This window comes from Zosterops lateralis, assembly GCF_965231275.1.
Source record: "Zosterops lateralis genome assembly, chromosome: 21".
NCBI classification, from domain to species: domain Eukaryota; kingdom Metazoa; phylum Chordata; class Aves; order Passeriformes; family Zosteropidae; genus Zosterops; species Zosterops lateralis.
In genome coordinates, this window is record NC_139781.1 from 1,764,315 (window position 1) to 1,778,697 (window position 14,383).

The window sequence follows — 14,383 nt, forward strand, 5'->3', positions numbered from 1 at the left end:
CATGACCCGTTGTTGAGGTAACTACACTGTCTTAGCTTACCTTGCTCTACTTAAGAAATACAAGCTCAGGTCTTCATTTTAAGACAAGCAGTCTTTAGGTTTATTCTGATGGCCTTTTTTTTTTTTTTTTTTTTCATTATTCATCTAGCTTGAATTTACCTTCAGTGAAAGTGGGAAGGTAGAATTGTGCTCAGTATTTCAAAGGGGAGTTTGCCTGCCAAAAGCTTTGTGTGAATATTTTCCTCTTTCCAGGAAATGCCTTGTTCTAGCTTTTGGTACAGAAGGGCTAGCAAGGGCAAGTTTGTTTTTCCTCCAGACAGTGCCTGTTATATCTGTTCTACCTCCTGAAAGTTGGCAAGTGGTAAGAGGGGCTTAATGTCTCTGAAACCCTGCCAGGTGATGAGGACTGAGCTGGCAAAGAGATTTAAATTTTAGAGGTACATTCCCTTCATCTAAATCTGCAGGAGGATTTATTTCACTTAGAGTAATTGAGTTGGTTTATTGTACAGTTACATGTTGAATAGCTACTCAGTCTGAGTAGTGTCCTTGGGATCAGGCTGGATTTGATTCCGTTTTATCAAACCTAATGTCCTGCTGTTTTCAGGTGTTCCTACTGCAAGCCTTTGGCTGTAAATATTTGAATGGAGAGTGACTGGGTTGTTTCTTGGGAAAGTAGATCAAAAATGCCAGGTCTTTGTTTGGGGACTTCAGTGAGTTTAAGGGAGTAGTGGTTTATCAGCTCTGGTTATTCTGTTAATTCTAACATAGCAAACACTGTTGCCAAAACAAGAATCTAACTTGCATGCACAGAAGCAGGGCCACTCTGGGGAATCCTTCCTTCCTGCCCCTGTGGTCCCACTCTTGTTAAGGAACCACCACTGAGATGGAATTTGGGTGTGTAGGATGGCAGCAAAACCCAAAGGCACAATTACTAATGTGTGAGATTTTGTTTGTTTTCACTTTGGGAGAAAAAGAATCTGTGTACTAAATGTTGATAGAAGCAATGTTTTATAAATACTTTTAATTTTAGGCACCCAGCAGCTTGCTTGAGGCACTGGAACAGCATTTGGCTTCTGTGGAGGGAAAGAAAACAAAGGAAGTCTCTGCTGCCAGCAGGTGAGCACCCAAAGAATTACAATGCCTGTACCTAAGATTTGTCATTGTCATTCTAACAATTTTCAGGATTCGGTCATGTGGTGTACTTGATTTTTATTCACTTCTGAATGTATCTTCCTAGAAATAGAAATGAAACATCTAGTGGGTAATAGTCTGATAGCTTAACCACATCTGAAATGTAGGTATGTCTGCCTGTGTCTCAGGCAGACTTCTGATTATGCTGTAATAAAGCACTGGGCTGAGACTTTGTATATTGTTCTTTTTAGCTTTTACTTTTTTAAAATCCTTTGACTTGTAACATTTTATGAGATGTTTGGATTTTGATACTCTTCTTACCCAAGATAGGATGATATTTATCTGAATTGTTATTATTTATGTATTTGTGGTCTACCTTTCAGACCATGAATTTATCTTAACCTTCTCATTAAAGTTCTTCAGCCCCTCCTCAGAACAGCCAAATTAGCTTAGATATGTTGTGCTGAAAGAAGTTGTGTTATTATTTCTGTCAAGTACAGTGTTAGTATGTATGAAAATACTTCTGACTTAATAATGAGAGATCTCTTTTAGAGAGACATTCTCCCACAGGAACTTGGTAAATATTGATAAATGTATCAGGCTGAGCTGTGTTCCCAATTTGCTGTCTTTCTCCTCAGATTACTTTTTTCAAGAATCTGAGGATTCACTGCTACAATATTCTGTTCATATGTGTAATGTATATATAATGCTGTACTTTTTTGCTATTACATAGTGCACAAACAAGCTTTCTGTGCCTCTGCCCTTTGAATAACATTCTAGTCTAACTTTAAAGAGGAAAGACAACTGCTATGTCCCACATTTTCCAGTTCCTACCCACTGAAACTCGAGGGAGTCACTCTGTACTTGTGCCTCTTTGTCACCCAACTGTTTTTGGGGTGTCTGCTCATATGTACCAGAGAGTAAGGGGAGAAGTGATGGGGAAGAGGATGACACACAACTAGATAAGGCACTTGATGATTAAACTGTAAGTGATGTATACCTGACAATGGGTTTTTTAATAACATTTTTTTTAATTATTGCTGTTTTTAGAGCCAGTGCCCTGTCAAGTGCTGTTTCCACACTTGCCAACACAGGAATGTCATTCAGCAGGATGGATGAGAAAGAAAAGCAGCAGGCACTGGAGGAAGAACAAGTGAGACTGCAGGCACTTAAGGTAAGATTTAACAAGTTTTATATTCCAAGATTTTTCCTAACTGGGTCAAATAGTCTATGGAGAGGAAGCTTGCAAGGTCACTCAGTGTTTTATGTGAGCAATGTGAGCTGCGTAAGACATACACTGTGCTTTGACCAGTGCTGTAAAAATGCAGTGAACATACTTAGAAGCAGTGAGAGATGTAAATCTGAAATGAATTTAAATAAGGGTGTTACATTTCTGTGTTATTGTTGGGTTGTACATTGTCACACTGATTTTTGAGCATCTGAGTTGAACCATGAAGAGATTCTTAAAGTAGGGAGGTGATTCTTCTTGAGCGAAGGTCCATTGAGCTGTTTCTCTGAGTGACTCTGGAGGGAGCCTGTAGCTTGACTAGAAGTGATTTACTTGTAGCCAGATGTGGACTAAAAAATAATTATTCAAAACATCAAGTCTCACCTTGATTTTTACATGCTTTGTTAAATACTCTTATCTCTAATTGCAATTATTTTTCTAGTTTTAGGACTTTATAGAAGATTTTTTTTTCTTTTATTAAGACCATAATTAAAATTTTCTTCTTAGAAAAGGTCTCCAGGACTGAATTGCTAATTAATTAGTAAGACTAAAATGCCAACTGTCTCTCTCATCTTTCAGGAGCAGCGATTAAGAGAAATCTCTGTGGTATCAAATTCCACTTCCACATCAGCATCCCCAAGCACTTTATCAGGAAAAAGTATGAATACCACTATAGCTGTTGACCTCTTTGCTGCACCAGCACCCACAACAAATAGGTGAGAGATCTTGCTTTCTGAAAGACAGAAATTACTGCACTGACCTGTAGCCGCACAGTGTGATCCTAGTTACCTCACAGATGCCTTTTGCTGTCTTCTTGATGTACCCACAGGAATTTTTTAAATTACCAGGTTGTTGTGTCACTGTTGTTAATGGCTGTTAGTAAATAAGAGAAAATGAGATTGGTACGAGTGTTCATAAAAACAAGAATACAATGCCTGTTACATATCTTCATATTTCTCTCTCTCTCATTTCTTATTCAGCATGCCCAACCTTTCTAGTGATCTTTTTGAGCTTCAGCCTGCATTTGTTCCAACTGTGCAAAGTACTCCAGCTATATCAACATCAGCAAGCAGTGCTTGGGGAGGTGAGCTCATATCTTGATTTGACTGTCTAAGGGAATTCTTAGAATACAAAGTTCATACTTAATTGAATCGGCATCTTAAGCCTTAACTATTTTGCATCCAAACATTCATAACAAAATATGAAGTAAATAATCTGAAAATTCTGGCAGACTTCCTTGAAGACAGCATTAGTGTTGATGGAACAAAGGAGTGGAACTGTTCAATAAAGGGGACAGGGAGAAGAAATGTAACTAAAGATCAAAGCTGAAAAATACTGGGAAATAAAACCTAAGCAGGTGTAACTGAAAAGATCCTGAACTAGTAATTCCATTTAATTAAGCAATATTTATTATACTTCTCATTTAAAAGGTGTTGGTAACTTCAGAGTTGTTGTAAAAAAGCTGTGCACCCCAGTTTCTTCGCCCATCCTTCCAAAGAATGGTCAGGTTAGATGTCAAAGAAATGCTTAAATGCCAAAAGAAGGCAATATTCACACCCTAAAATGTTAGTATTTTAATAGGTGGAATTAATAGTCTTATGTGCTATTTAAAAGGTACATTATTGAAGCAAAAAACTTAGTATCTAATTTCTTCGGTATATGTTCTGTCATTCTTCTCCTCCCACCCAATGTCAATACTAGAATTATTTTCCCTAAATAGAAAGCTGTTGGATTTTGATCTGAAACTAAGAAATTTGTATCTCAAATTTATATCCAGATAACATTTATCTAAAATTTCTATCTAACTTGGATCATTAGTTAGAATATTTACGATTTGACTTTGTCTAAAGATTCTCATACTCAATCATTTCAGTCTGTTTTTCTTTTCCATTATTTGTACTCTGTCTTCTTTCCTTCACTTCTGCATCTGAAAGGTCCTTTCTCGTCTTCAAATGGTTGTGTTGGTTCTCCACCTCATCTGGACATCTTTGACATGAAGCCAGTTGAAGAAGCTGTAAAATCTGCCACCCCTTTCATCAATTCTTCTTTTTCCTCCAAACAAACAGTGGAACTGTTTAGTGGTAAAAAAAACCAAACCCCATGTAATTTATTTGCAACTGGAGATGATAATGCTAATAATGTGGGCCATGTAATCTTTTTGTGATTTGGGCCAATCTTTACTTTTTATTAACAAGTGAAAACGGTGCATTTATTCCAGGTGTAGTAAATTATATGTTTGCTTAAATGTTTATTTCTGTAGTTGAAATAAACTATTATTTTGTTCTACTTGCCCAGTCTAGACATCCTAAAACTTGCAGCTGAAATCTGCTGATTTCTTTAAAACTGCAGCCTCCTTTCTCTTTTGTAATGGGGAATGCAGGAGTTACTTGGCTTTGCAAATATATAAAATAAAAAAAAAAACACCTTGTCATAATAGTAAAATTTCCTAATTTTTAACTGCAAACTTGTTAGGTTCCCTCTTCCTTTTTATCTTTAAAACTGATCTTATTTTCTTCTCTCTTTTTGCAAAGATGACTTTAGTGGTCATAAACCAACATATGCTTCTGTGTATCATCCTGTGACTGTTGATGGTAATTTGATTTTTTTGTTGTTGTTTTTTTAAAACTTTCTGGTTTCACTAGAATGAATGATATTTACTTCAGGGGTGTATTTCATTACTCGACCTTTTTTTCAGGTTTTCCTCTTCCTTCAGCTTCTCCAAGTACCACCTCGTCAACAATTAATGTGGACTTTGATGCTGTTTTTGGAGGAAAATCTACAGCACCAGAATACAGGACTGCAAGTGGTAAAAACTGCCTTACGATTAATTTATACCCTACAGGCAAAAACTGCTTAACAATTTAGCATAATTGCTATTGCAGTCAGAAATTTAATAACTTAATATATTTGCAAGGTGATTATGGGCTGATAAGAGGCAATCAGTTCAGTTGTTAGTAGTTATTTACTTTAAAATTAGTGATTTGACATTGACTGATTTAATTCTCTGTGTAATAACTGTTTCCTCTCTCTCTGGGGGAACAAACTTTGACCGTGGCCCACTGGATGTCTCCTAATGGGTAAGCTCCTCTTCATTTGTCTTCTCTGCTTTTGACACATGGTGATGAATTCCCTGTGATTCCATTCAGAGGCACAGCAGAACTGGTTGTGTGTGTTTCTTAAAGAATACCCGAGTTAGTCTTTCTGTTCTGTATAGCAGAGTGTTGTTGAAGTGCAGTTAAAGATCCTTTTAGATTAGTAGGTACAATATAGTATTCCATAAAAAATAAGAAGTTAACCTATGCTTTTATCAAGTCTTAAATACTTCCATCACATTGAACCTTCACATATAAATACTCAAATTAGTGTTCTCTAAAGAAAATACCTCCCTGGCCTGTGGATGTCATTTATTAACTGCAGTGTAACCATTTCGTTAACAGTTGCTTTTGTTTTCTTTGTTTAGGTTTTAACTTTCTAGATGATGTATTGCAACCCACAGTACCACCACAAAATCAAAGAGCCACTGTAGCCAACCAGCAAAGTGGAAAAATTTTAGCAAATGATCTTGATTCTTCACTTGCTAATCTAGTAGGAAGTAAGTGTGAAACTTCTAAAATTAACTTTCCCATTTGTTACTGAAAGCAAAACAAGCTTTTTTTCCCCCCTCCCAAATAAAAATTCTTAAAGATTGTCTCTTTTCTCCCACAGATCTTGGGTTTGGAGGAACTCCATCGAAAAAGTAAGTGCATATATGTTAATATTAGAATATTGGATATTCTCACATGGTTATTTGATAGTCTCTGGCACTGACATGGCAAGGATCTCATCTCTTGAAATAATCTGAAATAATTGAGAAGTGCATTGGAAACAGTGTGTTTGTGGTCAGTCACCATAACACAGCCAACCTTAACTTTTAAAGTAACTCACTTTAATTAGTTTTGCAATTACTATATTTTTATTGAAGTAAAAAACAAAGCACTATAAAAGTTGCATCAAACTCCAGTTAATCATTGTAGGCACAGTGCAGTACTGATCATTCACTTTTAACACAAACAGAACCTCCAGACTTCACACTTACTGGAGAAAAGATACATAATTAATTACTGAAATTCTGAGTGTTTCTTCATAGATTTCAGCTGTGTGCATGCATTAAAGGCATGTTTGGGTTTCCTGTTCTGTTGTTTTACTCTAGCTGTTGCCTCTCCATGAGAACTAACAACATGGTTTCATTTTAGATCAGATATGCAGTGGTCTCAGCCTACAGAGAAGAAACTCACTGGTGGAACAAACTGGCAAGCAAAAACAAGCACATCGACCACGTGGAACCCGACTCCCTTACCCACTATTCCACACATGGTAATTTCTGTGCTGTGAAATCACACTTCATTTGAGCAAATGCTGCTCCTCTGCCTTCATTAATTTATAAAGCACAGCAAAGGCTTTTGATACAAGACTTGAGGGGTAGCAGTGAATGCTTACAGGATCTTAATGAATGAGGTGGAGATTTTAGCATGCTTTATTTCCCCTCACTGAAAAACTTCGGTATTAAGGACTTAAATCTCAAGTGAAAGGCTGATTACCTGTCTCAGTTCATAAATTCTTCTGGGATTGAAACAAATGATCCCAGTCCAGAAAATTCCTGGTGTGCATGTTTGAGATGCTCCCACTCCCCCCTCCCACACACATGTGCACACAAAAACTCACCTTTAAGAATCCAGGAAATGTGTTTTAAGGACAAAATTGCTGTTCTTTCTAGTCTTTGCTCCTTGTTCAGTTTTATCATAGAACACTGTTGCAACCCAGGCAAGGCACCTTAATAGTGAAGTCAAGCAGCTCTTTTGACTTTCAGTAATGCTCAACAGCAAATTCATATTTTTAACTCAGTTCAAAATGTTAAGTGTATCTTTTATAGTTATTTGTATGAAGAATTTTCATTTCTAGGGGGGATATTTGTAGGCAACTGACTTTTCTATGCTTTTTAGAAGAGATTTTTCAAGTGTGTTGTATTCATAATATATTCATAGAAATATAAATCACTTCTAAAATATAACTGTCTTTGAAGTAGATGTTCATCTCAGTTATATAGACAACTATATAATTACCACATTTGCTGTGGATTTTGGACTGCTTCTGACTTAATTTTGCAAAAGCATAGTTTTGCCTCTAATGTCTATTTTCCTTGTTTTGCATGACTGTGCTCATTCAGAATTAGAGAAGTTGAATACAGTATTAAATCCAGTATTGGACTAAAAGATGAGACAAAAAAAATTGATGAAAGGGCACAGTTATATTGCACTTTTATGAGATTTTTCGAGACCATACAATCTCTTTGTTCTCTCTAGGCGCTCTAGATTGCGTTGTTGGAGTGCTAATGCATTTTTATTTCTGGAACACAGAGGGTACCTTAGTACCCATTGATCACTGTGGATTTAAAGATATCTTTTCTTATTTCATGTGTTCATGAGGTCTAAGCATTTGACTGTTTTATGCCAGGTGTCTGGTCATGTATTTTCCTGGAACTCCCAACACTTACTGATGTGAAGATGTAGCTCAGCTCTGAGCCTGTTTAAAATTTGTGCCCCAGAAGTGCAAAGGTCTCAGTGTCCTGGGTGGCCTCTGGCACTGAGCACTAACCCTCCAATCCATGTTCTGCTGCATCCCACCCCAGAGCCAAGTGTTCCTCCAGCACTGGGGTTTAGTGTAATTAGCATTGCTTGACAAAGACTGGCCTTATGAACAAAACCTGGTACAAGGCTTGAAATGCTCTTCATTTTTCTCTTTCCATACTGTGATGTGTGCTGACATCAGACGTTAATATGTGGGCAACATCAACCTGACTAAACATCTGTTGCTATTCACTTCTTAAGCCAAATGGTCACTGGCTTTCTTGGCTTTTTTTTTTTTTTTTTCTATGCTCTTCTCTAAAAGTCAGAAGAAGAAGGAGCATTGCATGCCACACCCTCTGAAAGCTTCTCACACACATGCTTGTGCAAGCAACATGCTCAAATCTGGCTAGGTGTAGTAAAATTCCTAATTTTGCTGTAAGTTGTACTAGTGGTAACTTTCTAAGCATAAAAACTGATGTTACTGTCCTTGCACTTTTTTCCTCACACTTTGTTTGCTTTAGTAAATGAGCATAGTTAAAAAACTGTTATGGTACTGGGCTTGAATCCATCCCTTAGTTAGAATTTCCAGCTTGAATACCTATTAAATCATTTTCTATCTTATCCTTTTGCTATGCCAGAATGGAGTACACTATCCTGGATATGTAAGTCAATTTCTTGTAAATACATTGGTTATTTTTAGTACTGAAAACTATGTGGTTTTCAAAGTTCTATATATAAATATATTACTAAATATGCATGAGTTTCTCTAAAATTTAAAATTTTCTTGATTAAAGGTACCTGCTCCTATCACATACCCATTGACCACACCTCAAGTGCCTGTATATGGAATGGTAAGAAGCATGATTGGTTTTGTATTCCTGAAAACTTGAGTTGTCTCTACCAGTGGGTTTCATGTCGTGAATTATGATGTTCAAACCATTATGAAAATTAAATTATTGGCAATAGTGTGTGAAATCTGGTGTGATTCTCACATTGCATTGAAAGAGATGACTCTGAGGTTGAAATAGTGGCAGTTTTTAAAAGCTTTGACTTTATTCTGTTTGTGGGTGTGTCTATATGTTTCTTTTCTACTATACTTAAAATGCAAAAAAAGCTCTATCTTGTGGAAGCAGTTTGAATTTTATATCATTGTTTTTGTGGGGTTTTTGTTTTTCTCACAGGTACCTCCTCAGGTTGGAGCTGCTCCTTTGATGGCACCCCATTCAATGATGTACACACAGCCTGGTCTAAGGCCAACAAATCCCTTTGCACCTGTTTCTGAAACTCAGGTGAATGGTGCTCTTTAATCTTGTTGACACTGAAACTTCAGCCTTGGCAAACACACCCAAATGCTTCATGAAAAGCTGCTGGTGTATTTCTGTATGTGAAAAGTGAGGGATTCCTCACTTAGGGGGAGCAGCTTTTGCTGGTGAGGAGGCAAATTCAGATGATGGAATTGCAGGGAGCAAGGAAGAAAGTAAAAATCAGATTTCTATATCTCAATGTTGCAATTTGAAGTAAACAGGAGTGTTGAAGGTATGTAGGTTTTAGTTTCCCTTTGACATAAGCTGGATACTTGGTTTAGTCATGCTGACCAGACCAGTGTTGGAAGCTTCTTGAAGATTCAGGTGATGTGGAAGTGAAAAAGGCATGGACAAGAGATCATTCACACTGGAGAAACTGTTCTCCTGTCATCCAAATACATAATATTTAATATCAGGTCTAATGTTCTTTGGGGTTTTTTTAAAATGCCAAAGTCTTTACGTTATAAGTAACAAGGCAGCTAAATAGATTCTTTATTGTAAAACACTGGGAAACCATTTGTTATGTAAGTGGCATTAATATGTAATCTTTGTTTCACAGATACAGTTTATGTAGAGCCACCAAAGCAACAAGATGTGAGAACAACCAAATACTGGTAAAAAAAAAATGAAAAGACTGAATTTCAATCTTTCCATGATGTATTTCTGAACAGGGCATCCGTTTATTCCCTGTATAATACAATATTATTTTGAACTGCAATGCTTTAGAGATTCTTGTTTATAACAGTCACTGCAGTGTGAAGTCATGTTTGTTTCCTGATTTATTTTTTTTTAACTGCTCAGCAGAAAAACTGTTTTTTTATTGAGGTTGACTCAGAAGGTGCAAGCTGGATTATCATGTTCAAAATCAAGGAGAATGTTACATGATTGCTCTACAACCTTAGTCATCAGTGGATTACCTTAGGAATTGACTGAGAATGTCAAATTATTTATTTTATTTGTAAATTCTGTGGCTGTTGTAACCAAGACACGACACGAAATCAAGTTGAGCAATAAAATTTTTATGTGCTCTAATAAATACTCTGGTAGAGCAATGCTTGCATTATCATCAGGCCTACATTGTGTGAAATCAGACAGCTCTTTCACATCAGAATAGCTTATAGTAATATAATGTGAGTTTGAAATGCTGTGAATCAACAAGACACATATTATTACATAGGTAAATATAGTAAAAATAATAAATTGCTCCACTGGTCTGTCAGTATTGCAGAGCTAAGTAAAAAGAGGCAGCAAGGCTGCAAGCCTGTGATGGAGTAGGGAAAATAAGAATGTTCCAGAACATTCAGCCTCCAAGAGGTGCCAGCAGCTGCACTTCTTTGGTTCCTACTCCCACCATGGGCTCAGGGAGAGCAGCCCTGGGAGCCAGAGTTTGTCAGTGCCACAACCACAGCAGCACGCTGAGTCTTGCTGATAGCTGCAGTAGAGGCAAGAGAGACAATTCTTCTTTCTAAAGTCCATTAGGTCAAAAGACTGGAACCTTGCAATCATGCTGACACACTTGTGAACTGGCAACTCTTTTGAAATTATCCAGCTGTAGAGAATAGCTTGTGCTTCTTTTTTGAAATAAGAACCTAGTTGTAAACCCTATAAAAAAGAATTATTTTTAAATGTGTAAATACGTGTAAACTTTTCAGATAGTTGTTTCTTTGATGCTGCAGTAATCTTTTTCTTCTGTAGTAATTTCAAGGTAAAAATGCTACATTAAAAAATCCAGACTCTTTTTGAGAGGAAAATCTTTAAAATCAACTAATTTATGAAGTATTGCTGTTCACAATGGGTCAGTGTACAGACTTCTGGAACATATTTTGTACTTAAGAATCTTCCTCCAGAACTGAAATTGGCTATGAAAATGCCTTATCTTGTATTTTTCACGTCTGATAAAGTGATAGCATTAAAAAAAACCCCAATAGTTATAATTAAGTAGATAGAAGTGGGAACAACCTTTCCTCCAGAAGTTTTGTGGCAGAATGCAATGAAAAGCTCTCCTGTAAAATTCCTTCTAATGATGATTAATATTAAAGCTGAATTTTCTATTGTTACAATAAATAGACCTCCAGTGTAGTATTATGTCTTTTATCCTTTGGAGAGTCTGTAATTGCAGAAAAATATCTCACCGTAAATGCAGATAGGCCTGAGAATCTTGTCTAACTCTCTTGTAGAGAACTTCTAAATTAAGCACATTCCTCAGAGTGAGAACAATCCTTCTGTTTTTCCAAATGCTTAATTCTGTCCAAAGAGTGCAAAAGTAGTATTTCTTAACCCTACGATAAATATTTTGCCTAATGAATCAATACAAAAGAAACAAAATAAAACTCCTCTCCCCAACCCTTGATATTTGTAACTGCTAATTTCCTGGAAAACAAAACCTTGCAGAAATTTGAAACTGTGATCCTTGATGTATATTGATTTTGACAGAATTTGGACCAGTACAAGGTAGTTTAATATTCAAGTTTGAATTACAAAGGGCTTCAAGCTTTAATCCACCTTTATTGGGTTGAACAATTGTACAATTTTTAAGCCAATGAGTTCTTCAGTGCCTATAGTTGCCCTCCACATGTTGAGGGAATAGATGCCATTTAGAATGGGTCATTGTGTTGAAGGGACTGTTTATTTTAAAAATAGTGAATTCCATATGTTCATTCAGCAATCAAAAGTCTTGTGTTCAAATTAAATCAGTCCATGGAGTTACAACTGTCTGGGCAGAAGTGAGAGTGCTACAAGCAGGCAGTTCCTAGCACTGTAAGCTGTTAGATCTTTCTTATACTGACTTGTATAAGTAATAACACATTATTTTAATAAAATATGCAAATAAATGCCTGGCAAGCAGTATATATCTGTTATAACTTTTTATTTCAGAGCATTCTGAATATCTGGAATATACCTGGCTCAGAAATGGATTTAGTACTGGATAATAGCTTGCACTACTTTGATTTGCTCTGGGTCTTTTAATGGTTCTTTTGGTCTGCTTCCTTGTAGCAAAGCTGTCTGATACCAATTTATTAGTATTAAAAAGGAGAAACAGCCACAAAGCATGTTTTAAAAACTTTATAACCTACCTTCTTTTGATGCTTTCATATACAGCTTTCAGCTTGATCCTTGTGAAGCAAAGATCTTTGTACCTTCTCTCTGCACACACGTGCACAGGACTGGGTTTTGCCCACCTCTTCCTTGTGCGCGTCTTGGAACACATTAAATGGCAGTGTGTGTTTAAATAACATACATGAGAAGTGAAAACCAAGGACTTAGGATGCTGTCAAGGTTTTTATGTTTTTTTACGGCTATTCTCCACAAAAAAAACCCCACTTTGAACACCAAGGTTGTTCTTGAGGGTGACTGTACCAGCCTGCAGAAGCTGCGAACAGTAGTTGTGATGAGTGAAGAGAGATGTACATAAATGTGACTTTTCCTTCCAACTCCTTGGATCAGAATCATGTTCTGAATACTTCAGGAAGCTGATAACTAAGATGTCTCTCCGTGTTTGTGTGAACAAGGAGGAAGACTTTGATGTGTGCTGTACACTTTGCATTATTGTACTTTAGTAGGTCGCTTGAGCCTCACTGCTGGGACTTGGTGCTGCTACAGGCAGACTCTCATGGAATATGCCATAGGATGACTTCTGAGGGACTTTGGAAAGGTGGATTGTGTGAGGCCTCTTGGACTTGAACCTGTACCTCGAAATAACTGGGGTTTTCTAATGTTCTCTAGATATAGTTTGACTTTGCCTCCCAAGAAGTTACTGATTTTTTTTTTCCTTAAATAAATTTTGGACATGTGTACTAGAAAAATCTCTGTTCTGTGCACATAGTGGTGGAATATTTGTAGGTAAAATAACAAATGGACTTTTGTTTAAGAAACAAAACCAACAGGAAAAACCACACACACAAAAGTAACAATAAAACTTCTGACTACAAGATTGAATACAGGGTGTATCTATCCCCAGCTGGATATTTTGATGTGTGACAGGGATGGGGGGTTACAATTAGAATAGTATGCACTGTGGATCGGTGCTTCATTTGTACATAAAAAAGAAAACTTTGTTTGGGGTAGTTTGTATTGTAAGGATAACATCTAAAGGCACTGTATCAGTCGTTTATTTCCATTGAGAAGATTATATTTTTAAGCAATGGAAACTGTACATGTTATCATTTATACATTACTGATAGCTAGGAATAGAGAACTTGTTGCTATGACTCTGAAGATGTATCTGACTTGTCATTGATCTGTACCTTGCTGCATCATTCTGCAGATTCTCATGATCATTTATTTAAAGAGATTGTAGTAACTGCTACAGTTACAACAGGAATTGTAACGTCAGATCTTTCAGTATATCTCAGATGTGTATCCTTGTGATTAAGCTTAATCCTTTACCAAATGTCTGGCTGGAATCTCATCTTGGAGCAATGATAAAATAGGTGCTGGAACAGATTTCCCTCACCCCAACCCACACTTTATTTATTTAATAGGTCTTGTTTTGTATGTTATGTTTTCCCCCATAACAGGTTTGTGCCTTTTATTGGATATTTATTTAAAAGGAGCTATGATAATTTAGGTTGCTTTTTTTCAAATGTATTCTTGGACAGCTGTTCCTTTATGTGAGTTCCTTCATTTTATAAAAATACAGAATGTGTGGCAAATATACTAGCCACAAAGTGGAAAAAAAATCTAAGGATTTATGTTCTATGAATAATTTTTTTAAAAAATAAGCCTAAGCACAAGACTGGCTGTGTTGATATTTTAATTGTGGAACTTCACAATTTGTTAATATGCAAATTGTTCATTTTTTTTAAAAACTGCTCATATCCACATATTTGATGAAACAAGTTTTGGAAAAAAATAAACTTTGGCATATGCAAGGTGTGTGTGTGTGTGTGATCTTTTTTTGTGTTCTTAAGGCTTTCTCTAATGCTGTTAAGAAGCCATGGCTGAATTAAGGTGCTTAATTTGATTGTGTGGAGGGCCTGGAACAGGCAGGCTCAGGGAAGTGTAGCCTGCTGCAGGTGCTCCTTCTTTCTAAATCAGAAAATCCTGGTTTTAATAGTTGCATTTTGGTTTCTTTAGGTTTCAGAGATGCGTTTTCAGTTGTGAGCTTGGGCTGTTTA

The 14,383-nt window shown here is 36.5% G+C and overlaps 1 protein-coding gene across 13 annotated transcripts in view; it reads left to right on the plus strand.

Moving 5' to 3' along the window:
* LOC310917924 (phosphatidylinositol-binding clathrin assembly protein-like) overlaps positions 1-14,137 on the plus strand; it is a 30,126-nt gene extending 15,989 nt beyond the window's left edge. For 6 of the 13 annotated variants that reach the window (XM_083876552.1, XM_083876541.1, XM_083876548.1 and 3 more), the window contains 13 exons: positions 1,031-1,116; positions 2,182-2,305; positions 2,939-3,075; positions 3,340-3,443; positions 4,294-4,440; positions 4,891-4,950; positions 5,055-5,165; positions 5,835-5,951; positions 6,065-6,095; positions 6,592-6,712; positions 8,757-8,813; positions 9,144-9,251; positions 9,826-14,137. In XM_083876552.1, the coding sequence (XP_083732678.1) occupies positions 1,031-1,116; positions 2,182-2,305; positions 2,939-3,075; positions 3,340-3,443; positions 4,294-4,440; positions 4,891-4,950; positions 5,055-5,165; positions 5,835-5,951; positions 6,065-6,095; positions 6,592-6,712; positions 8,757-8,813; positions 9,144-9,251; positions 9,826-9,840 (1,218 nt within the window). In that variant the 3' untranslated portion in view covers positions 9,841-14,137. The remainder of the gene's footprint in view (positions 1-1,030; positions 1,117-2,181; positions 2,306-2,938; positions 3,076-3,339; positions 3,444-4,293; positions 4,441-4,890; positions 4,951-5,054; positions 5,166-5,834; positions 5,952-6,064; positions 6,096-6,591; positions 6,713-8,756; positions 8,814-9,143; positions 9,252-9,825) is intronic. The other 7 variants (XM_083876549.1, XM_083876547.1, XM_083876543.1 and 4 more) reach the window with 5 other exon arrangements.
* Positions 14,138-14,383: the final 246 nt, after the last annotated feature.